At 52.3% G+C, this 16,622-nt stretch overlaps 1 protein-coding gene across 2 annotated transcripts in view; it reads left to right on the top strand.

Moving 5' to 3' along the window:
- Positions 1-16,622, top strand: part of CCN4 (cellular communication network factor 4) — a 35,182-nt gene that overhangs the window by 9,333 nt on the left and 9,227 nt on the right. Inside the window, exons 2-3 of one of the 2 annotated variants that reach the window (XM_024129411.3) lie at positions 7,052-7,331; positions 14,767-15,027. In XM_024129411.3, coding sequence (XP_023985179.1) covers positions 7,052-7,331; positions 14,767-15,027 — 541 coding nt within the window. The remainder of the gene's footprint in view (positions 1-7,051; positions 7,332-14,766; positions 15,028-16,622) is intronic. The other variant, XM_007106432.4, reaches the window with a different exon arrangement.

The raw sequence follows: 16,622 nt of genomic DNA, 5'->3' as shown, positions 1-16,622 counted from the left end.
TATGCACTCCGTCAGGGTTAGCTCTTATTAATAGCGCTGTCACTCTATAACAGAAGAAGTTAGCGATCATTACCTAAAAAAGACCAGAGAGTAAATATTCTAAGCTTTGTGGACTCTAGGCTCTCCATGGAATCTTCTTTTTGGTTTTTTTACAGCCTTTTAAAAGCGTAGAACCCGTTCTGGTCTGTTACAAAAAATGCTGTGGGCGGGACGTCCCGGGGGCTGGTTTCTGACCCTTGCTCTATAATGCAATTGCCTTTTTCATACTCCTGTCTCCTGGGGAGGCTGGGCGCTCCCTGAGACTTTATACGGGGAACTTTGTAGATGCTTTATATTCATTTGATGAATGAATAAATTCATGAGGGCTCGTTATTTGGAAAGAAATCTGGCTTCCTGCCCTATCTACCTTCTCCATATAAAGTCGACTTTCCCAAACAGACGCTCATAAGACTGCATGTTTGTAAAACTAATTAGCAGAAAAGCTCTACAAACCTTCCACCTCCCAAGATGTGCAGCCTGGCCAGCGCTGAGTCGGTGCTGGGCCTCAGGTCCCTGGAGATCCTGCCATCGGGACCGGAGTGAGCATGGAAGGCTCTGGGCAGTGCTGGGTCCTCCAAACACTCAGGCCAGGTGCCTTAGGGGGGGGCGGTTGAGCTAAGAGTTTTCCAAGACGGTGACCCCACCTGCAGGGCATTCCCACCAGGCCCTGGGTACAGACCCCTAGGGGTATCCTCGGAGGAGGAGGAGATGCTCAGAAAATGTGTCCACCAGCTCACATGGTGGCTGCCTGTTAGTTACACCAGAAAAGTGAGAGCAAAGGGTCGGAGAGGGCTGACCACAGGGCATCCGCAGCTCTGGACCCAGGTCTGTGTCCACGTTCTCCCACCACCCACTGAGGCCTCTCTTTTCAGGGAAGGAGCAAACAGAACCTGCTTCCAGACAGGGCAGCCCTTTCCTAAAACCCCCAGGGCCCAGTTGAGGCTGGCTCAGGCCATTCCTGTCTCAAGCCTGCCCCCTGGTGGAGCATTTGGGTGTGGCCGCCCAAACGCGGGCAAGCCCAAGCTCTCTACCATCCCTTCCATTCGTGAAGCACTAGCCCAGGGTGTGCCCGACTCAAGTGTTGGGCACCTAGGAGTCAAGAAAGGGCAATCTGTCCCTGAAAAGCCCCGCGAGAGGCTCCCATCTCCTCTTCCGGGGACCCCCGGGAGCTTGGGCTCAACTGACTTACAATTTCACCACCCCGTGTTGTAATCTTGTGTGTGTGCCTGTACCGTGACTGCCTTCGGGTAAGAACCACGCCTTGTTCATCTGAGCACCAACCGCGCAGGAGATGCTTAGTGCGTGTGTGTGATGGGAGGATGGAGGAATGAATGTACGGATATGAATGTGAAGGAATGAAGGAGTAGGGCAGCATGGTGATAAGTCCCTCTGGAGGGACCCTCTGGGGACACTCAGAGACCCCTTCTCAGCTGCGAGACTGTGAGCGAGTTACTTAAGCTCTTTGAGCTTCAGTTTCCTCATCCGTAAAATGGGGGTAAGACTATAACTGCTCATTAGGGCTGCTGGAGGATGCTGTCATCATTACTATTTTACAAATGAGGAAACTGAAGCTCAGAGAGGGTGAGCACGGCCCCAGGTCACAGAGCCTTGGGAAATGGGTTCCACTCACTGCAGATGCCCTGCCCTTTCCTCCTGGTCCCAGGGCCCTGTTCATCGATGAACCACACACACTCTCAGAGGATGGTGGGGTCCATCTCCATCATCGATCAGGATGATTAAGGTCTCAGGGTGGCACCCCACCACTGCCAGCCTCCTACTCTCTGCTCCCATGCCTTCCACCATTCATTGTTGTAAAAACGTTTTCCTTCGTAATTTTAATCTGCTTAAGTTTGTCCAATAACTATGATTAAATGGATTGATTCATTGCTTTTAACCTGCCTACTGATTACCCTCCTTGCCCAGAGGGTTAAGTAGCAGACATGGTCGTAGTCCATTTGGGCTTCTATAAGAAACCACACACACTGGGTGGCTAACAAACAGCAGAAATTTATTGCTTATAGTTCTGGAGGCTGGAAGTCCACGATCAAGGCCAGCACGGTCACGTTCTACATGAGGACCCTTTTCATAACTGGCATCTTCTCATTGTGTCTTCACATGGTGGAAGGGGCCAGGGAGCTCTCTGCGATCCTTTTTATAAGGGTACTAATTCCATCCATGAGGGCTCCACCCTTATGACCTAATCACCCCCAAAGACCTCACCTCCTAATACCATGACCTTTAGAGAGGTTAGAATGTCAGCATATAAATTTGAGGGGACACATTCATTCAGTACCCAGCAGACACTGAGGGGTCTTATCATGGGGAGCTGCTTCTTTTTTATTTCTTTCATTTTTCAGTCTTTCTCACGAAACGGTACAAGCAAAGTACACCATTTTCAACTAACTACATGAGGCCTGCTTACCGAAAGTGGTGTGTGTTCTGCAGGTTGGCCTGGACTGTTTTGTGGAAGGCTGATCAAGCTGCCAGCAGGTCAGGCATGTAAGTGCAGTTCTAAAAAAGTCATGTTAAGAAGGAAAATGGCCTAGAATCTCCCCATCGTACCCTCGCCTGGCCCAGTTCTCTAAGACGAGGGTTCCCATTCTCACAAGAATCACCAGGGCTGCAGGCCAACATATAAATTCTGGGCCCAGCATAGAAGAGCTGAAGCTGAACATTCCAAGTGGGCTTCAGGCATCTGTATCTTAACAAGGTCCTCAGGCAAGGGGACTCTTCTCACCCTCGGCTGCAGTCAGTGCCCAGGATCCGGCCCAGACCACTCAGTCAGGCTGTCTGCGGACCGTGGCCGGGCATCAGTGTTTATCAAAGCTTCTGGATGGTTCTAACATGCGGCAAAGTTTGGGAGCCACGGTAGGAAGTGACTGTGTGAGGCGCTGCCCTGGGCTCTCGGCCTGGGAGCTGAGGGGCTGAGTGGGCAGAAGCAGGCAGGAGCCCGAGCCCTGGGTGCCCAGCCCGGGAGGCATCAGGGCACAGCCCCGCCCTCCTGTCTGTCCTGTAAACACAGTGGCGTCCGCGGGGAGCCCACATGCAGGAGCACGTTGCAGAGGAGACTATTCTGTGAACACCTGAAATTTGGAGGTACCCCAGGCTGCTCTTGATTCGCTTTGGCTTTCTCCAGACGATAGATATTCTCCTTGCTTTCTGATGGTTTTCCTTCCCTTTTTTCACCCTTAGCTTCTGCTGTTATACAAAATGATGTAGGCCCATAGAGCAGTGAGTTTGCAACAGTCCCTGTACCATGACCAAGGGCAGGTGGACATGCAGTGCCATCTTGGGTATTCAAGGTGGCTGATGCGTGCGTGCGTGTGTGCGTGTGTGTGCGCGCGTGCGTGTGTGTGCGCGTGCGTGTGTGACGTCACTTTCCCTGGGGTGTGGGTGCTGGACAAGGCAGTCGGGATTCAGAGGGTCATGCACCAAAATGAGGAGTCCTCAGGCCCTGGGGTCTAAGGGTCCTCCCACCGCAGGGCTCTCAAGGACCTTCGAGGGATGGGAGATTTCCTACCACTAGATGGCGCCAGCAGCAAGGGCTTGGCTCAGCGGACCCAGGGCCCCTCCCTCCGCTGCCCCACTGCGCCATCACCTGCTTCCCTCACCCAAGGCGGAGGCCTTCTCTGCAGCTCCCCTTGAGGAGCTGGGTGCCCTGGGGCTCCCGGCATGTACTTGGGAAGGAGGCTTCCTTCTGGGGAGCTTTAACTTGGTATGGAGACGGCAGGATGGATAGTAACCATGTGGAGGTGGTTACTCTCCAGATTCCAGACCATCCCAGCTCAGTTCAAAGTGTCCAGACCCCCAAGTCCTGTGCTGGGCTGTGTGGGTGCGAGGCGGGGCGCACAAGAAAGGAGCGCAAGGGCAAAGTCGTGTTGTCGAGCGTCTGCCCTTTGCCAGGCCTGCATACACAGTGCTTCTGCGTACACGATGCCTCCACCCTCCCAACAGTTCCCAAGGGGGCGTTATTGTGGCCATTTCACAGATGGGGATGTTGAGGCTCAGAAAGTTTGTCCAAGGACACACAGAGGGAACCCACTTCTGACTGTCTCGGGTCCCATGCCGTTTTCTTGACCCTCAAACTTAGAGCAGAGAAAAAAGCTTCCAAGATGGTAGACCCTGAAAAATCAAGAGACACCAAAGCCCCTTAGAGTCAACAATTCCCCATCCATCCATTCCACCAGGCGACACTTACACAGCCCTGCTGTGGGCCGTGAGCCGTGTTTCAGGCCCACCGAGAGAAGTAAGGCACAGACTCTGCCCTTTACAAGTTCACATTCTAGTGGGGGAGGCAGCACCTCTAATACAACCTGGGAAAGGCATGGAAGGCTTCCTGGAGGAGAGGGCTTTTTAATTTCCTCTGCCAAGAGTAGGTCTTGAGGGTCTAGAGACTGTCAGAGATGGTCTGGGGGACTCATAAAGCTCCAGGCCTCCACTGTCACAGACTGACAAGGAAAAGTCTCTCTGCATAGAGTCAGAAAGATGAGTGTGTGTGAGTGTGTGGTTTCATTGATTTGGGGGTTTGGGGTTTTGTGTGTCACGTTGTGTTTTTCGAGGAAAAGCAAACAAGGGAAGGTGACCTAAATGCTCTCCAGATGAACACAGAGCAGCCCTGCCAACCTCCAGAGCAATGTGCTCCCCACCAGCAAACCTGCCTGAAACCAAGCCTCGAGGTGACAAAAGCCTCAAATCAAGGTTTGCATTTTTGACTTTCAAAGGCCCTTAATGTGTCAAATCAATATTTACTGCACTTGTTGTGTGCTGAGCACAGAACCAAGAGCCCAACTAATCCACCAGTTCAACCTGGACCATCTCTCCTGGCCTCCGGTTCTCACAGCCAAGCATTCAAGGATGACACCACTCACCTCGGCAGAGAGCTTCCTGCCCTGGTAGTCGGAGAGCTCCTGGGGCTGCCCTGGTGCCCAGCACTCACACACAGCCTCACATTGTGATCAATCACCTCTAATGTCTGTCTCTCCTATAAGCTGTGGTGCCACAAGCACAGGACATTTTTAACTTCATCTTCAAATGCCTAAAACTTAAGAGAGACGGTGAGCTAGCTCAGCAAATGTTCGTGGAGCGACTGAAAGAGCCCAGAGGGGGCAGAGGTAAAGGTCCCAGAAATGAGAGCTTGGAGAGGCATTTGGGCCTAGGCCCTGACGTGGGCCGTGGCATCCCGGATGTGTCCCCTCTGCCTTTTGGAGCTCGGTTTCCTCCTCAGGAAAAGAAGGAATCTGTCGGAATATCTCAGCATCTATTGTTCAAAGAATGAAGCGCAGATCTTTAAGTCCACAGAGCAGGCTCTGGTTCAAGACGGAGGAGCTGGCCCGTGGGGCACCCCGCACAAGCCCTGGCTCCACCTCCGCTAACCTCAGAATTCAGGAGCCCCAGACAGGAGGCTTCCCAGCAGGGACCACCGCCTGGGGGTGGGAAAATGCAGCCTCCACTCTCCTTCCTCAGGCAATTCCCTTCCTCCCTGGGCCTAGGTTTCCTTCAGTATAAAGAGTGAGGGGCCAGGAGGGCCATTCAGGAAGGCAGCCGGAGGGGCCGGGCGGGTGACTGGATCCCAGAGATACAGGCAAGTTGGAAGCTCCGAATACTGGCCGGCGTCCCAGAGCAGCCTCCCGTTCTATCTGCCTGGTCTTCAGCGCAGGGAGGGCTCTTTTGGGACTTACGTCTCCTTCCCCGCTGGCCTGTTGTCCTGTCCGTCATATTTGCCAGCCTAAAGATGAATATATGGGGTAGGGGATGGGAATGGGGTTCTGGGGAGGAGTGCAGGTGGGGGAAGTGGGGTGGTGCTCCGTCACCTTAGCGCAAAATAAGACCCCTCTCTGCATGGTTTGCACCAGCAACAAGAGCGTGACTCCCTTCCCTACGGAGGCAGAGCAAGCCAGCTGCAGGAGCCAGGAGGCTGGACACCGCTGCCACCGCAGCCCTTTCCTGGGGCTCAGAGGGGAAAGAAGAAGGAGAAGGAGAAGAAAATTAATAAATATAGGGGCTTCCCTGGTGGCGCAGTGGTTGAGAGTCCGCCTGCCGGGGTTCGCGCCCCAGTCCGGGAGGATCCCACGTGCCGCGGAGCGGCTGGGCCCGTGAGCCACGGCCGCTGGGCCTGCGCGTCCGGAGCCTGTGCTCCGCGGCGGGAGAGGCCGCGACAGTGAGAGGCCCGCGTACCGCAAAAATAAATAAATAAAAATAGCTGCCTGAAACCCGATGTTAAATATGCATATCACTTATATGTGGAATCTGAAAAAAAAGATACAGATGAACTTATTTACAAAACAGAAGTAGACCCACAGACATAGGAAACAAATGTATGGCTACCAAAGGGAAAGTGGGGGGAGGGATAAATTAGGAGTTTAGGATTAACAGATACACACCACTATATGTAAAATAGGTAACTAACAAGGACCTACTGTATAGCACAGGGAACTCTACTCAATATCTTGTAATAACCTATAAGGGGATATAATCTGAAAAGGAATTTACATATATGTGCGTGTGTCTATGCATGTATGTATAACTGAATCACTGTGCTGTACACCTGAAACCTCAGTGGAGAGGGTAGATCTTTAGGGCGCAGAGAAAAGAGCAACCCGTTGAAAAGAGCGATGGGGTGTGGGCCGTGCTGCACAGCGTGACTCACCAGAAGGCGTTTACTCAAAGCTGTAGCTCCCTCATCTCTAATCGAGGCCAACTCAAGAACCTCCCAGGTTTCGGCATGATCAGAAGGAAACACCCATGGGGCTCAGAGGTCTGACCTAGGGCCTGCCCCCTGCCCCCCCGGCCTACCAGCTGGGGAATGCGGGCAACTGGCTTAAGTCTCTGAACTCCGGCTCCTCCTGTGGTTGCACTGAGGAGAAAGGAGACGTCTGGCTACTCAAAGCATGGTGGAGAAACATAATTTCGCGTAAACCTTTTGAACACCGTGAAGATGGGAAGGTGACTGCAGACCTTTGGCCTTTGCACCCCTTACCTGGCAGCTCCCTTTACGTCTGCCCTTCCCCTGCAGGCCCTCTCTCCAGCTCCCACGGCCACCGTCTTCAGCCCGGCTCCCCTGGAGGACACCTCTGCACACCCCCAGTTCTGCAAGTGGCCGTGCGAGTGCCCGCCATCCGCGCCCCGCTGCCCGCTGGGGGTCAGCCTCATCACAGACGGCTGCGAATGCTGTAAGGTGTGTGCTCAGCAGCTTGGGGACAACTGCACGGAGGCTGCCGTCTGTGACCCCCACCGGGGCCTCTACTGTGACTACAGTGGAGACAGCCCGAGGTACGCGGTAGGAGTATGTGCACGTAAGTGACACCCCCCCACGCCATCCTGCCAGCCCCCAGCACCCCCAGCTCTGGCCCAGGGCCCCCCGCCCATCACCCTTCCTCTGGCCTGGCTCCAGTTCTGCAGGAAATACCCCCGCCCCCTACCCCAGGCCATGATTAGAGGCCAGAGGCTGGGCTCTTCCTGAGAAGGGAGGGATGCTGCATTCCTCTGGCATCCAGAACCTGGCTGTCTTCTCTGTTCTCCATCCATGGATGAGTCCAGGGAAGAGGGCTCCACCAGTCAAGACCTAAGCCTGGTTCTGTCTTCTTAGCGGTAGAACTCTTTGCTGGATGCCCATGACCTCCCAGGGGCACCAGGACCCTGCAGAGCTCCAGATATTTCAGTAATATTGTAAATTAAAATAACATGGTTTTAAAACATTTAGTCGCCTTGAAAGAATAAAAACCAGCGGCCTGAAACCATCTCTTCCTACCACCTACCCATGTTCCTCTGGTTAGTACAGTCACTTTTAACTTTCAGCCCTTTCTTCTGATAGTTGCAAATATTCAATACATGTCTTCTGTTATATATTGATTGGCTTGAAATATCAATTGTGGATAATCTATGAATGATCCTATATGATAGCTAATGTCTGAGTTCCTTAATACCACCTGACATCTCCCCCATCTTCCAATATCATTGTCATATTTTTGGTTATAAACCACTATTTACAGTATTAGGATTATGTAAATGTTTTTCACTGTGACATGAGATAGTGCACTTGTTTGAATTTCCTTTATTATGAAGTCTTTTGTTTTTCCTGGGGTTTCTATTTGCCTTTGCTTTTTCTTTACTCTTTGTCCTTATAATAGCCCCATGCCAGGGGAAAGGCTGTCTGTTGTTTGTTTGCTCTTCACAGCGTTCTACCATTTCCTTTGTTGTTCTCAGAGACCTCCTTTCTGGGACTTTCTGGTCTCCTGCTTTATGTCTGGACTTGTTATTCACTTAGTTGAATCATCTAAGCATTTATTCAAGATACCTGATCCGGCACGATGAAAAGAGGTCACTAGGCATCGTGACGCAGCAGCCTAACTTCTGAAAAGTTACACAAAGCCTCATAAACCCAAGAACTCCCTTCTTCCCTTAATACTGAATCAAGCTTTCCCCATAACTGTGATTGTAATACACCCCACTGCATATTCACACACAGCAGACTCTCCCATCCTCAGTTAACCCATTATATTTCCTGAAGTGGGTTGTTGATGAGGGCTATGCACAAAATTCCAAGTCAAAACAATCATGGTTAACTTATGAGCACTTTCTGCTCTTTTGACCTCAGTTCATGCCTCAACTTTCATACCAAGTCATCTGTCTTTAGCGTTCCAAGTAACTACCAGTGATTCTGCCATCTTTGCATTTTTTCCCCCTTTTACTGAGACTCATTATTAGCCCCACAAAACTCTGTTCAGTGAAAGAAAACTTGCAGATTCCATCTGCATAGAATCATCCGACATGCTGGTTAAAAATGTTATTCCTGAGCCCCACCCGAGACTTACTCATTCCAATTCTCTGGAAGCGGAGATGGGAATCTACAACTTTAACAGGCTCCTTGGGCCATTCTCATACTCAGGTTTGAGACTGACTGCTAATGGATATAGTCACTCATATACTCTCTCCCCGTACCCAGGTAAGGAAACCAGGCTGAGCCTTCCTGCAGTAGAATCCCCTCCACGTCTGTGAGACTGTCTCATCATTTCTTTCCCCTTTTACAGCTGTTCTTTAAGGTCATTAAAAGGAAATTCATTGTGACTATATGATTCGCTAAAGTTGCAATGACATCTCACCACGTGCCAGGCACCACAACTTTATAGACATTCTCTCATGGACCCATAGACTGTACAGACCCTGGAACTGCCTATCCTGCCTGCCTTTACCACCAGGGGCCTGGAAAGCCACCTTCCCAATGCAGCCCCAGCCCTCTCTCTTTATATGTCAGCTCCTGCCTTCACTTGGCTTCCTCTCATCATGAGTCTCTATTTCCATTCCTTGTATTTGAAAAGAAGACTGTGGTTTTCAGGAGACTGTAACGAGTACTACACTTGCCAAGGGTTCTCTGGTCATATAGGTCTACAGACATCGGAATAAATAAGGTTCAATAAGTGAAACAGAACTTTTCAGAGGTTTTAAACATTCACGTTCATTGTCAAATTCCAAAAAGAGAGCTGTCATAAGAGGACTTTTCTTTTTGAACTTATTTGCACAGTGAACACGTTTTTCCAGGCAGATTTTTAACCAATCACCCACCTACCCCACCAATCAAGCTTTCCCCATAACTGTGATTGTAATACACCCCACTGCATATTCACACACAGCAGACTCTCCCATCCTCAGTTAACCCATTATATTTCCTGAAGTGGGTTGTTGATGAGGGCTATGCACAAAATTCCAAGTCAAAACAATCATGGTTAACTTATGAGCACTTTCTGCTCTTTTGACCTCAGTTCATGCCTCAACTTTCATACCAAGTCATCTGTCTTTAGCGTTCCAAGTAACTACCAGTGATTCTGCCATCTTTGCATTTTTTCCCCCTTTTACTGAGACTCATTATTAGCCCCACAAAACTCTGTTCAGTGAAAGAAAACTTGCAGATTCCATCTGCATAGAATCATCCGACATGCTGGTTAAAAATGTTATTCCTGAGCCCCACCCGAGACTTACTCATTCCAATTCTCTGGAAGCGGAGATGGGAATCTACAACTTTAACAGGCTCCTTGGGCCATTCTCATACTCAGGTTTGAGACTGACTGCTAATGGATATAGTCACTCATATACTCTCTCCCCGTACCCAGGTAAGGAAACCAGGCTGAGCCTTCCTGCAGTAGAATCCCCTCCACGTCTGTGAGACTGTCTCATCATTTCTTTCCCCTTTTACAGCTGTTCTTTAAGGTCATTAAAAGGAAATTCATTGTGACTATATGATTCGCTAAAGTTGCAATGACATCTCACCACGTGCCAGGCACCACAACTTTATAGACATTCTCTCATGGACCCATAGACTGTACAGACCCTGGAACTGCCTATCCTGCCTGCCTTTACCACCAGGGGCCTGGAAAGCCACCTTCCCAATGCAGCCCCAGCCCTCTCTCTTTATATGTCAGCTCCTGCCTTCACTTGGCTTCCTCTCATCATGAGTCTCTATTTCCATTCCTTGTATTTGAAAAGAAGACTGTGGTTTTCAGGAGACTGTAACGAGTACTACACTTGCCAAGGGTTCTCTGGTCATATAGGTCTACAGACATCGGAATAAATAAGGTTCAATAAGTGAAACAGAACTTTTCAGAGGTTTTAAACATTCACGTTCATTGTCAAATTCCAAAAAGAGAGCTGTCATAAGAGGACTTTTCTTTTTGAACTTATTTGCACAGTGAACACGTTTTTCCAGGCAGATTTTTAACCAATCACCCACCTACCCCACCACACACACTCGCTCAGATACACACGCAGCACGCATACATGTGCGCGCACACACACACACACACACACACACACAAACACAAAATTCACCAGTGTTCTACTGAACATCTTCCCGGAAATGCTGCCATAGTGTCTGAATTCATGAGACCCTAATGCGAGAAAGAAGAGAGTCCAGGGTCTGAGATGCTAGAGAGGAAGAGGCTTTGGGGCCAGAGGGGAAAGAGAAAGAAGAGTTCCTCTACACACACAATCTGTCAGCAAATGGCCAACAACCAATGGACGATCCCCAGGACAGGCTAAATCTGTCCTTAGAGATGTGTGTGTAATTAAGCCAGGAAAAGGAAATAAAAATTAGCAGTTGCAACACTGGCACAAATAACTCAAAGAGAGGATCACAGCTTCGGCCACTGAAGCCAGGCAGAAAAGTGAGTTTGGTCTGATTCAGTCTGCTCAGTTTTCAAGTGACTCCAGAAAGAAATCCAGACTTGTGTATGATTTGTAAATGTTGGCAACACATTCAAAACTTTTTTAAAAAACACTCCATGGGCCAAACTAAATACATCTGTGGGCAGAGAGTGACCTCTGAATTAAACTGTTTGGCTATTTTGGCGGACAAACAAACATGACTCTGCATTCAATGCAGCTGGGTCAGGATTGAGGGCAGCGTGGTTTGCTGGAAGGATCATGAAATTTACAGGCAGACAGACTTGGGTTTTGCCTCCTGGCTCTGCCGCTTACTGGCTACGTGACCTTGGGCGCGTCACTTCAGGAGCTTGATCGAACCAGCTTCGCGTGGTGGTTGAGGCTGAAGCCTAAAATGCGGTCGGCTGCTCTTGGTGACTGTCTCATGTGCTTCACCTGTCCTCTGTAGACGTTCCCTTAGCCTTGTCCACGGTCATCCTCAGAGTTTGGGGGCAGGGCTGGTTGCAAGGTCAGACTCTCCCGTCTGAAGAGTGAGGGAGTAGAAAACCCATGCATGGTGTTTGGAGTTAGACAACCTAAGTTCGAACCCCAGTGCCGTCACTAACTAGTACAGTGGTTTTAGGGAAGCTGCTTAACCCTTTTAAGTGTCAGTTTCCTCATCAAGGAAAAATGCAATGAATGAATAACGCCTGCCTCTCTGGGTGGTTAGGATGTCCAGTGCCTGATACACGGTAGAAGCCCAATACAGAGTAGGTCTCCCCCCACCTGACATCCATCCATCCGTCCACTGATGCATTCACACGGTGAACACAGGTTAGTGATAATACGGCAATGGGGTTACAAGGCATGGCCCACTGTCCCTGCTCCCAGGCAGGTGACAGTCCGCCAGGGGTGGGGCAAGGGAAATAAAGGTCCAGATGGCACAGCAAGGTGACTTGAGTTCCTTGGAATCTGTCAATAAAACGAAAGCCCACCAGTTCATGCCTGGACTTGCGAGTCTGAATGGTGAAGGAAACTCAGCCAGCTTCCCCATCTAGCCAGGAGCTGGTCCTTCAGTTAGTCAGAAAGAAATCGAATAAGGGAGGGGTGCCAGAGTCCGCTGATGAGACAATCCACAGCCATCACACATACCATCCATCCCTTGTCCCTACCCCCTAAACCTCCCAGGAGACTGTGAACAACTTCTAGAGGCAAAGGTTCCCAATCCTGGCTGCAAACTGTATTCACCTGGGAGCTACCAAGGGCAAAACAATAAAAATACTGAAACCCAGGTCCACCCTCATATACTGGAGCATGGTGTGGGCATCACAATTTTAAAGAGCTCCCCCGGTGGTGCCATCGTGCAGCTGGTGTGGAGAACCACTGTGCTAAGGGCTCCCAGCACCCAGCACTGCCCTGTCCACCAAAAGTTCCCACACAGGGGCAGAGACGGGCTTCAGCACTCCTTTCTCCCCCTCCACCAATACACACGCGCACCCACACACACACACACACACACACACACACGGTCCCCGGAGAAGAAGCCGCCAGGGGTGACTCAGAACGCAAAGATGAGTGATTCACCCAGTGCTTCCTCTGCTTTGTTTTGTTTTCCTATTTCCCCTCCTTTACTGGTGTCTGGCGGAAGGCAGTGGATGGTGGAGTCAGAGCCCCCAGGCTTTGGGAGCAGCTCCATCAGTCACCTGTTGGGTGGCCCCGAGCACTAACCCCACAGCCCCAGTTCCTGTCTCTGCCAAAGGAAGAAAACAAAGCTCTCCTAGGGCGGTCACTGCGAGGACCGCATGAGGTACCAGATGGTGCCTGGCTCCAGATCAGAGGGGCAGTAAGTGTTAGTGCCTTTCCTTTCTGTACCTTCTCCAGCACAATCACCTCCCAAGGAACCCAGCGGTCACCCCAACATTCCCACAGGCTGCCCTCACTGCTCCCGCTGAGCCGAGCTCTGTGACCCTAGGTGCGTGATCCAACATCGCTGAGACTCAGGTTTGCTGTAGGTGACAATGCAGGTGATGATGTGGTGTCGTTTCCTTATGGGATGAAGTCAGAGATGCAAGGAAGCCTAACACAAAGCAGGTCAGGCAACCGAGAGCCCTCACTCCCGTTAGCTACAGGGCTGATGATGATGATCCCCCTTCAGGTGAATCCAGGAGATAAGCTGGGACTCTTGGCAGACTAGCCCTCCCCGGGTGAATGCCCTTGCCGCCCTGGGCTCTCCGCTTGCACTTCCAGACACTGTCCTCAGGGCGGGACCCGACATCAAGGGTGGGAGTGCTGGGGGGGGCGGCCCAGCAGCCCCGGATCTCTCCTGGAGCTCCAGGCTTGCAGAACAAGCTCCACAAGGCCACTCTGATGTCAACCAGGCACCTCGTGTCTAGTGAGGAACTTGAGTCCACCCACCCCAACCTTGCTCCTCTGAGGACAGGGCACCCCTCTCCTTCCAGGGCTCAGGACATAGAACTAGAAGTCCTTCTCGATGCTTCTCCTCTCATCCTCGCATCCTATCTGTCAGTGAGTCCTTCCAAATATACCCAGAAGCGGAGCCCTTCTCCTCCTGGCTGGCCCTCCGTGGTCCAAGCACCACCACCACCTCTTACCTGGATTCCTAGTGTGGCCTCCGGACACCACCCATACCCATCAGTCTGCTCTCAACTCAGCACCACGAGTGTTTCTGTGAAACATAATTCATATCATTGATTCAACAGTTACTCATTGAGCACCTACTGTGTGCCAGCCTCAGTTCTAAGCTCTAAGAGCTTTGTATTTTCCGCGGAGCCTCCAGGGAAGCCCCCTCTCACCTCATCTCCTGCCTCCTGACTTTCTCTCACCCTTCCCTGCCCTCTCCCACATCCCAGGCTGCTCCCACCTCGGGCCTTCCCGCCTACAGCCCCTCCCTGCCTGGAAGGCTCCTCCCCCCAGACCTGGGCAGCTCACCTCCTTCCGATCTCTGCTGAAGCATCCTCACCTCCGTGAGGCTTTGCTTGCCCACCTTGTTTAAATCTGCAAACCATCCCCCCCCACTCCCATCAACTGCTTTACTGCCCCCAGCAACATTCTAGATGGTCCATTGTCTGTCCTCCATCCCCCACGACAATGTAATCTCTTCGAGGGCGTGGTTTTTTGTCTCCTTGCTTCACTACTAAATCCCCAGCACCTAGACTACTCTATAAATTTGCATTGAATGAACTGAGTCTTTGTTTCAAAGTGTTCAAATTGGCTTTACATCTCGTCTGCTGGGGTCAGAACCGTGACCCTGGAGGCGGAACATTGTCAGGACCAGGTTTTGCGCCACTTGGCGGGACAGGACCAGGGGCTAGCCAGCCGGCTCCCCGTCCCGGCCTCTCACCCCGCTCCAGACTGGCACTGCGTATTTCTCCGCGGGTTACATGAACCCGCGCTGCCTCTGCTCGGGTGCCACCGAACTCCCCCGACGCCGGCTGGGCCCAGTGGCTTCGCACTGCTCTGCCTTCGCCCCTCCCCTACGACGGGAACGTGGGGGGGCGTGGTCCAGCGGGGGCGGGGCCGCCCTGCGGGGAGGCCGCCGGAGCCCACCTGCCTGACCCTCGGCGCCCGTGTCCACAGAGGTGGTCGGCGTGGGCTGCGTGCTGGACGGCGTGCGCTACAACAACGGCCAGTCCTTCCAGCCCAACTGCAAGTACAACTGCACGTGCGTGGGCGGCGCGGTGGGCTGCACGCCGCTCTGCCTCCGCGCGCGCCCCCCGCGCGTCTGGTGCCGCCACGCCCGGCGGGTGAGGGTGCCCGGGCGCTGCTGCGAGCAGTGGGTGTGCGACGACGACGCCAGGAGGCCACGCAAGACGGCGCCGCGCCACACGGGCGCCTCCGGTGGGTGCTGCGCACTGGGCGCGGGGCGCTGGGCGGGCCCTGGGGTGGGGGTGGGGGAGCGGACCCTCCCGGAGCTCTGACCGCCCACCCGTGATTGACAGGAGCCCCCGGCCCCCAGTCCCCAGTCCACCACTCAGGAGCGGTGTGACCTTGGGAAAGTCACATCTCCTCCGGGACCCTATTTCTCCACTGGTAAAATGGAAATACCACCTGTCCACCTGTCTTATGGGAGCCTCCGTGCGTAAAACGAGGAAGTGCTTTGTGAAGAAGGAAGCAGACACGTGCGGTTCCTTATTCTCCTACTAAGGAGTTTAGGAGGGGAGGGGTGGAGGCGGAGGAAGGACCGGGTGTGGGGGTACCCGGGAGGAGAGGCTTGAGCAGCAGGTGGAAGGGCAGAGAGGGAGTGGATGGCTTCCAGCTCACTCTGGGGGATGGGTGGACAAGTGAGACTTCAGCCAGGTAAGCCAGGCCAGAGGAAGCTCCGGAAACAGAGGACAGGGACAGACCTGTTTGTTTCACCCACAGCGTATATGAGCCTAGCCAATGCCAGACACTTAGCTGGTACCAAATCAATGTTCGTCATATGGATGGATATATGGGCTGAGGAGACCTGAATTGGGGCAGGTGGGAGCAGAGGTATCAAGGAAGGGACAGATGCAAGAGGAACTGAACAAGTAAGACTGACGGGCTCGGCGTCAATACAACGGGTGGGGGTAAGGAGAGAGAGGAGTGACAGAGGCTCCCGGGGCTCGTCATTACTTAGGACAGAATGCAGGGAGTACTTCTGGGGAGGAGACCCCCTTGCTGGAGACAGTTTGAGGCTGAGGCTGGGTGCCCTGCCCATGAGATCACCCAGAGGAGCATCCTGCGGGGGAAGCACCGGAGGAGGGAGATGGGGCAGAGAGAGAGCTCTGGAAGTCTCCGGCCTAGAGCTGCTGATGGCCTAGGGGTAATGTGTTGGGGGGGCCTGGGGCAGAGGTCTGGGGGGCTGATGTTTGAGGTAGGACAGAAGAGGAGACCGAGGGGGAGACAGAGAAGGAGAGCCAAGCATGTAATGGGAAAACCAGGAGCGTCTGATGACATGGAAGACAGCAGATGAGGACACTTCTAGAAGGAAAGTGTCCACCAGGCAAGTGGACATGAGGGAGTGAAGAAATGGCAATGGAGTTTGGGCGTTCTGAGGGTACTGGTTGTTTTTTAAAAATTATAAGTGCATGAGACTGCTCAGAGAGATTGCGTAGAGCAGGGTTTCTCGACCTCAGTTCTGACAGCATTTTGGACAGGATCATTCTTTATAGAGGAGACAGTCCTGTGCTTTGTAGGAGGAGGTTTACACCTGGCCCCCACCTACTAGGTGCCAGTAGCACCTTCCAGCCAAGTAGTGACAACCAAAAATACCTCCAGGCATTGCTAGTTGTGACCTAGGGGCAAGATTGCCTCGATGGAGGACCACTGATGTGGCCCTGTGACACCACCACGTAAGGTGCGAAAGAGAATGAAGCTGAGGAAGACGAATCCAAGAGGCAGGACGGATACAGGAGAAAGAGGGTTTCAGGAGCCAAGTGAGGGAGGATTTCAGAGAACAAACTGGGGAG

This window comes from Physeter macrocephalus, unplaced genomic scaffold (assembly GCF_002837175.3).
Source record: "Physeter macrocephalus isolate SW-GA unplaced genomic scaffold, ASM283717v5 random_47, whole genome shotgun sequence".
Classification (NCBI taxonomy): Eukaryota; Metazoa; Chordata; class Mammalia; order Artiodactyla; family Physeteridae; genus Physeter; species Physeter macrocephalus.
Note: the sequence above shows the minus strand (reverse complement) of the source record. Positions and strands in the feature narration are given on the sequence as shown.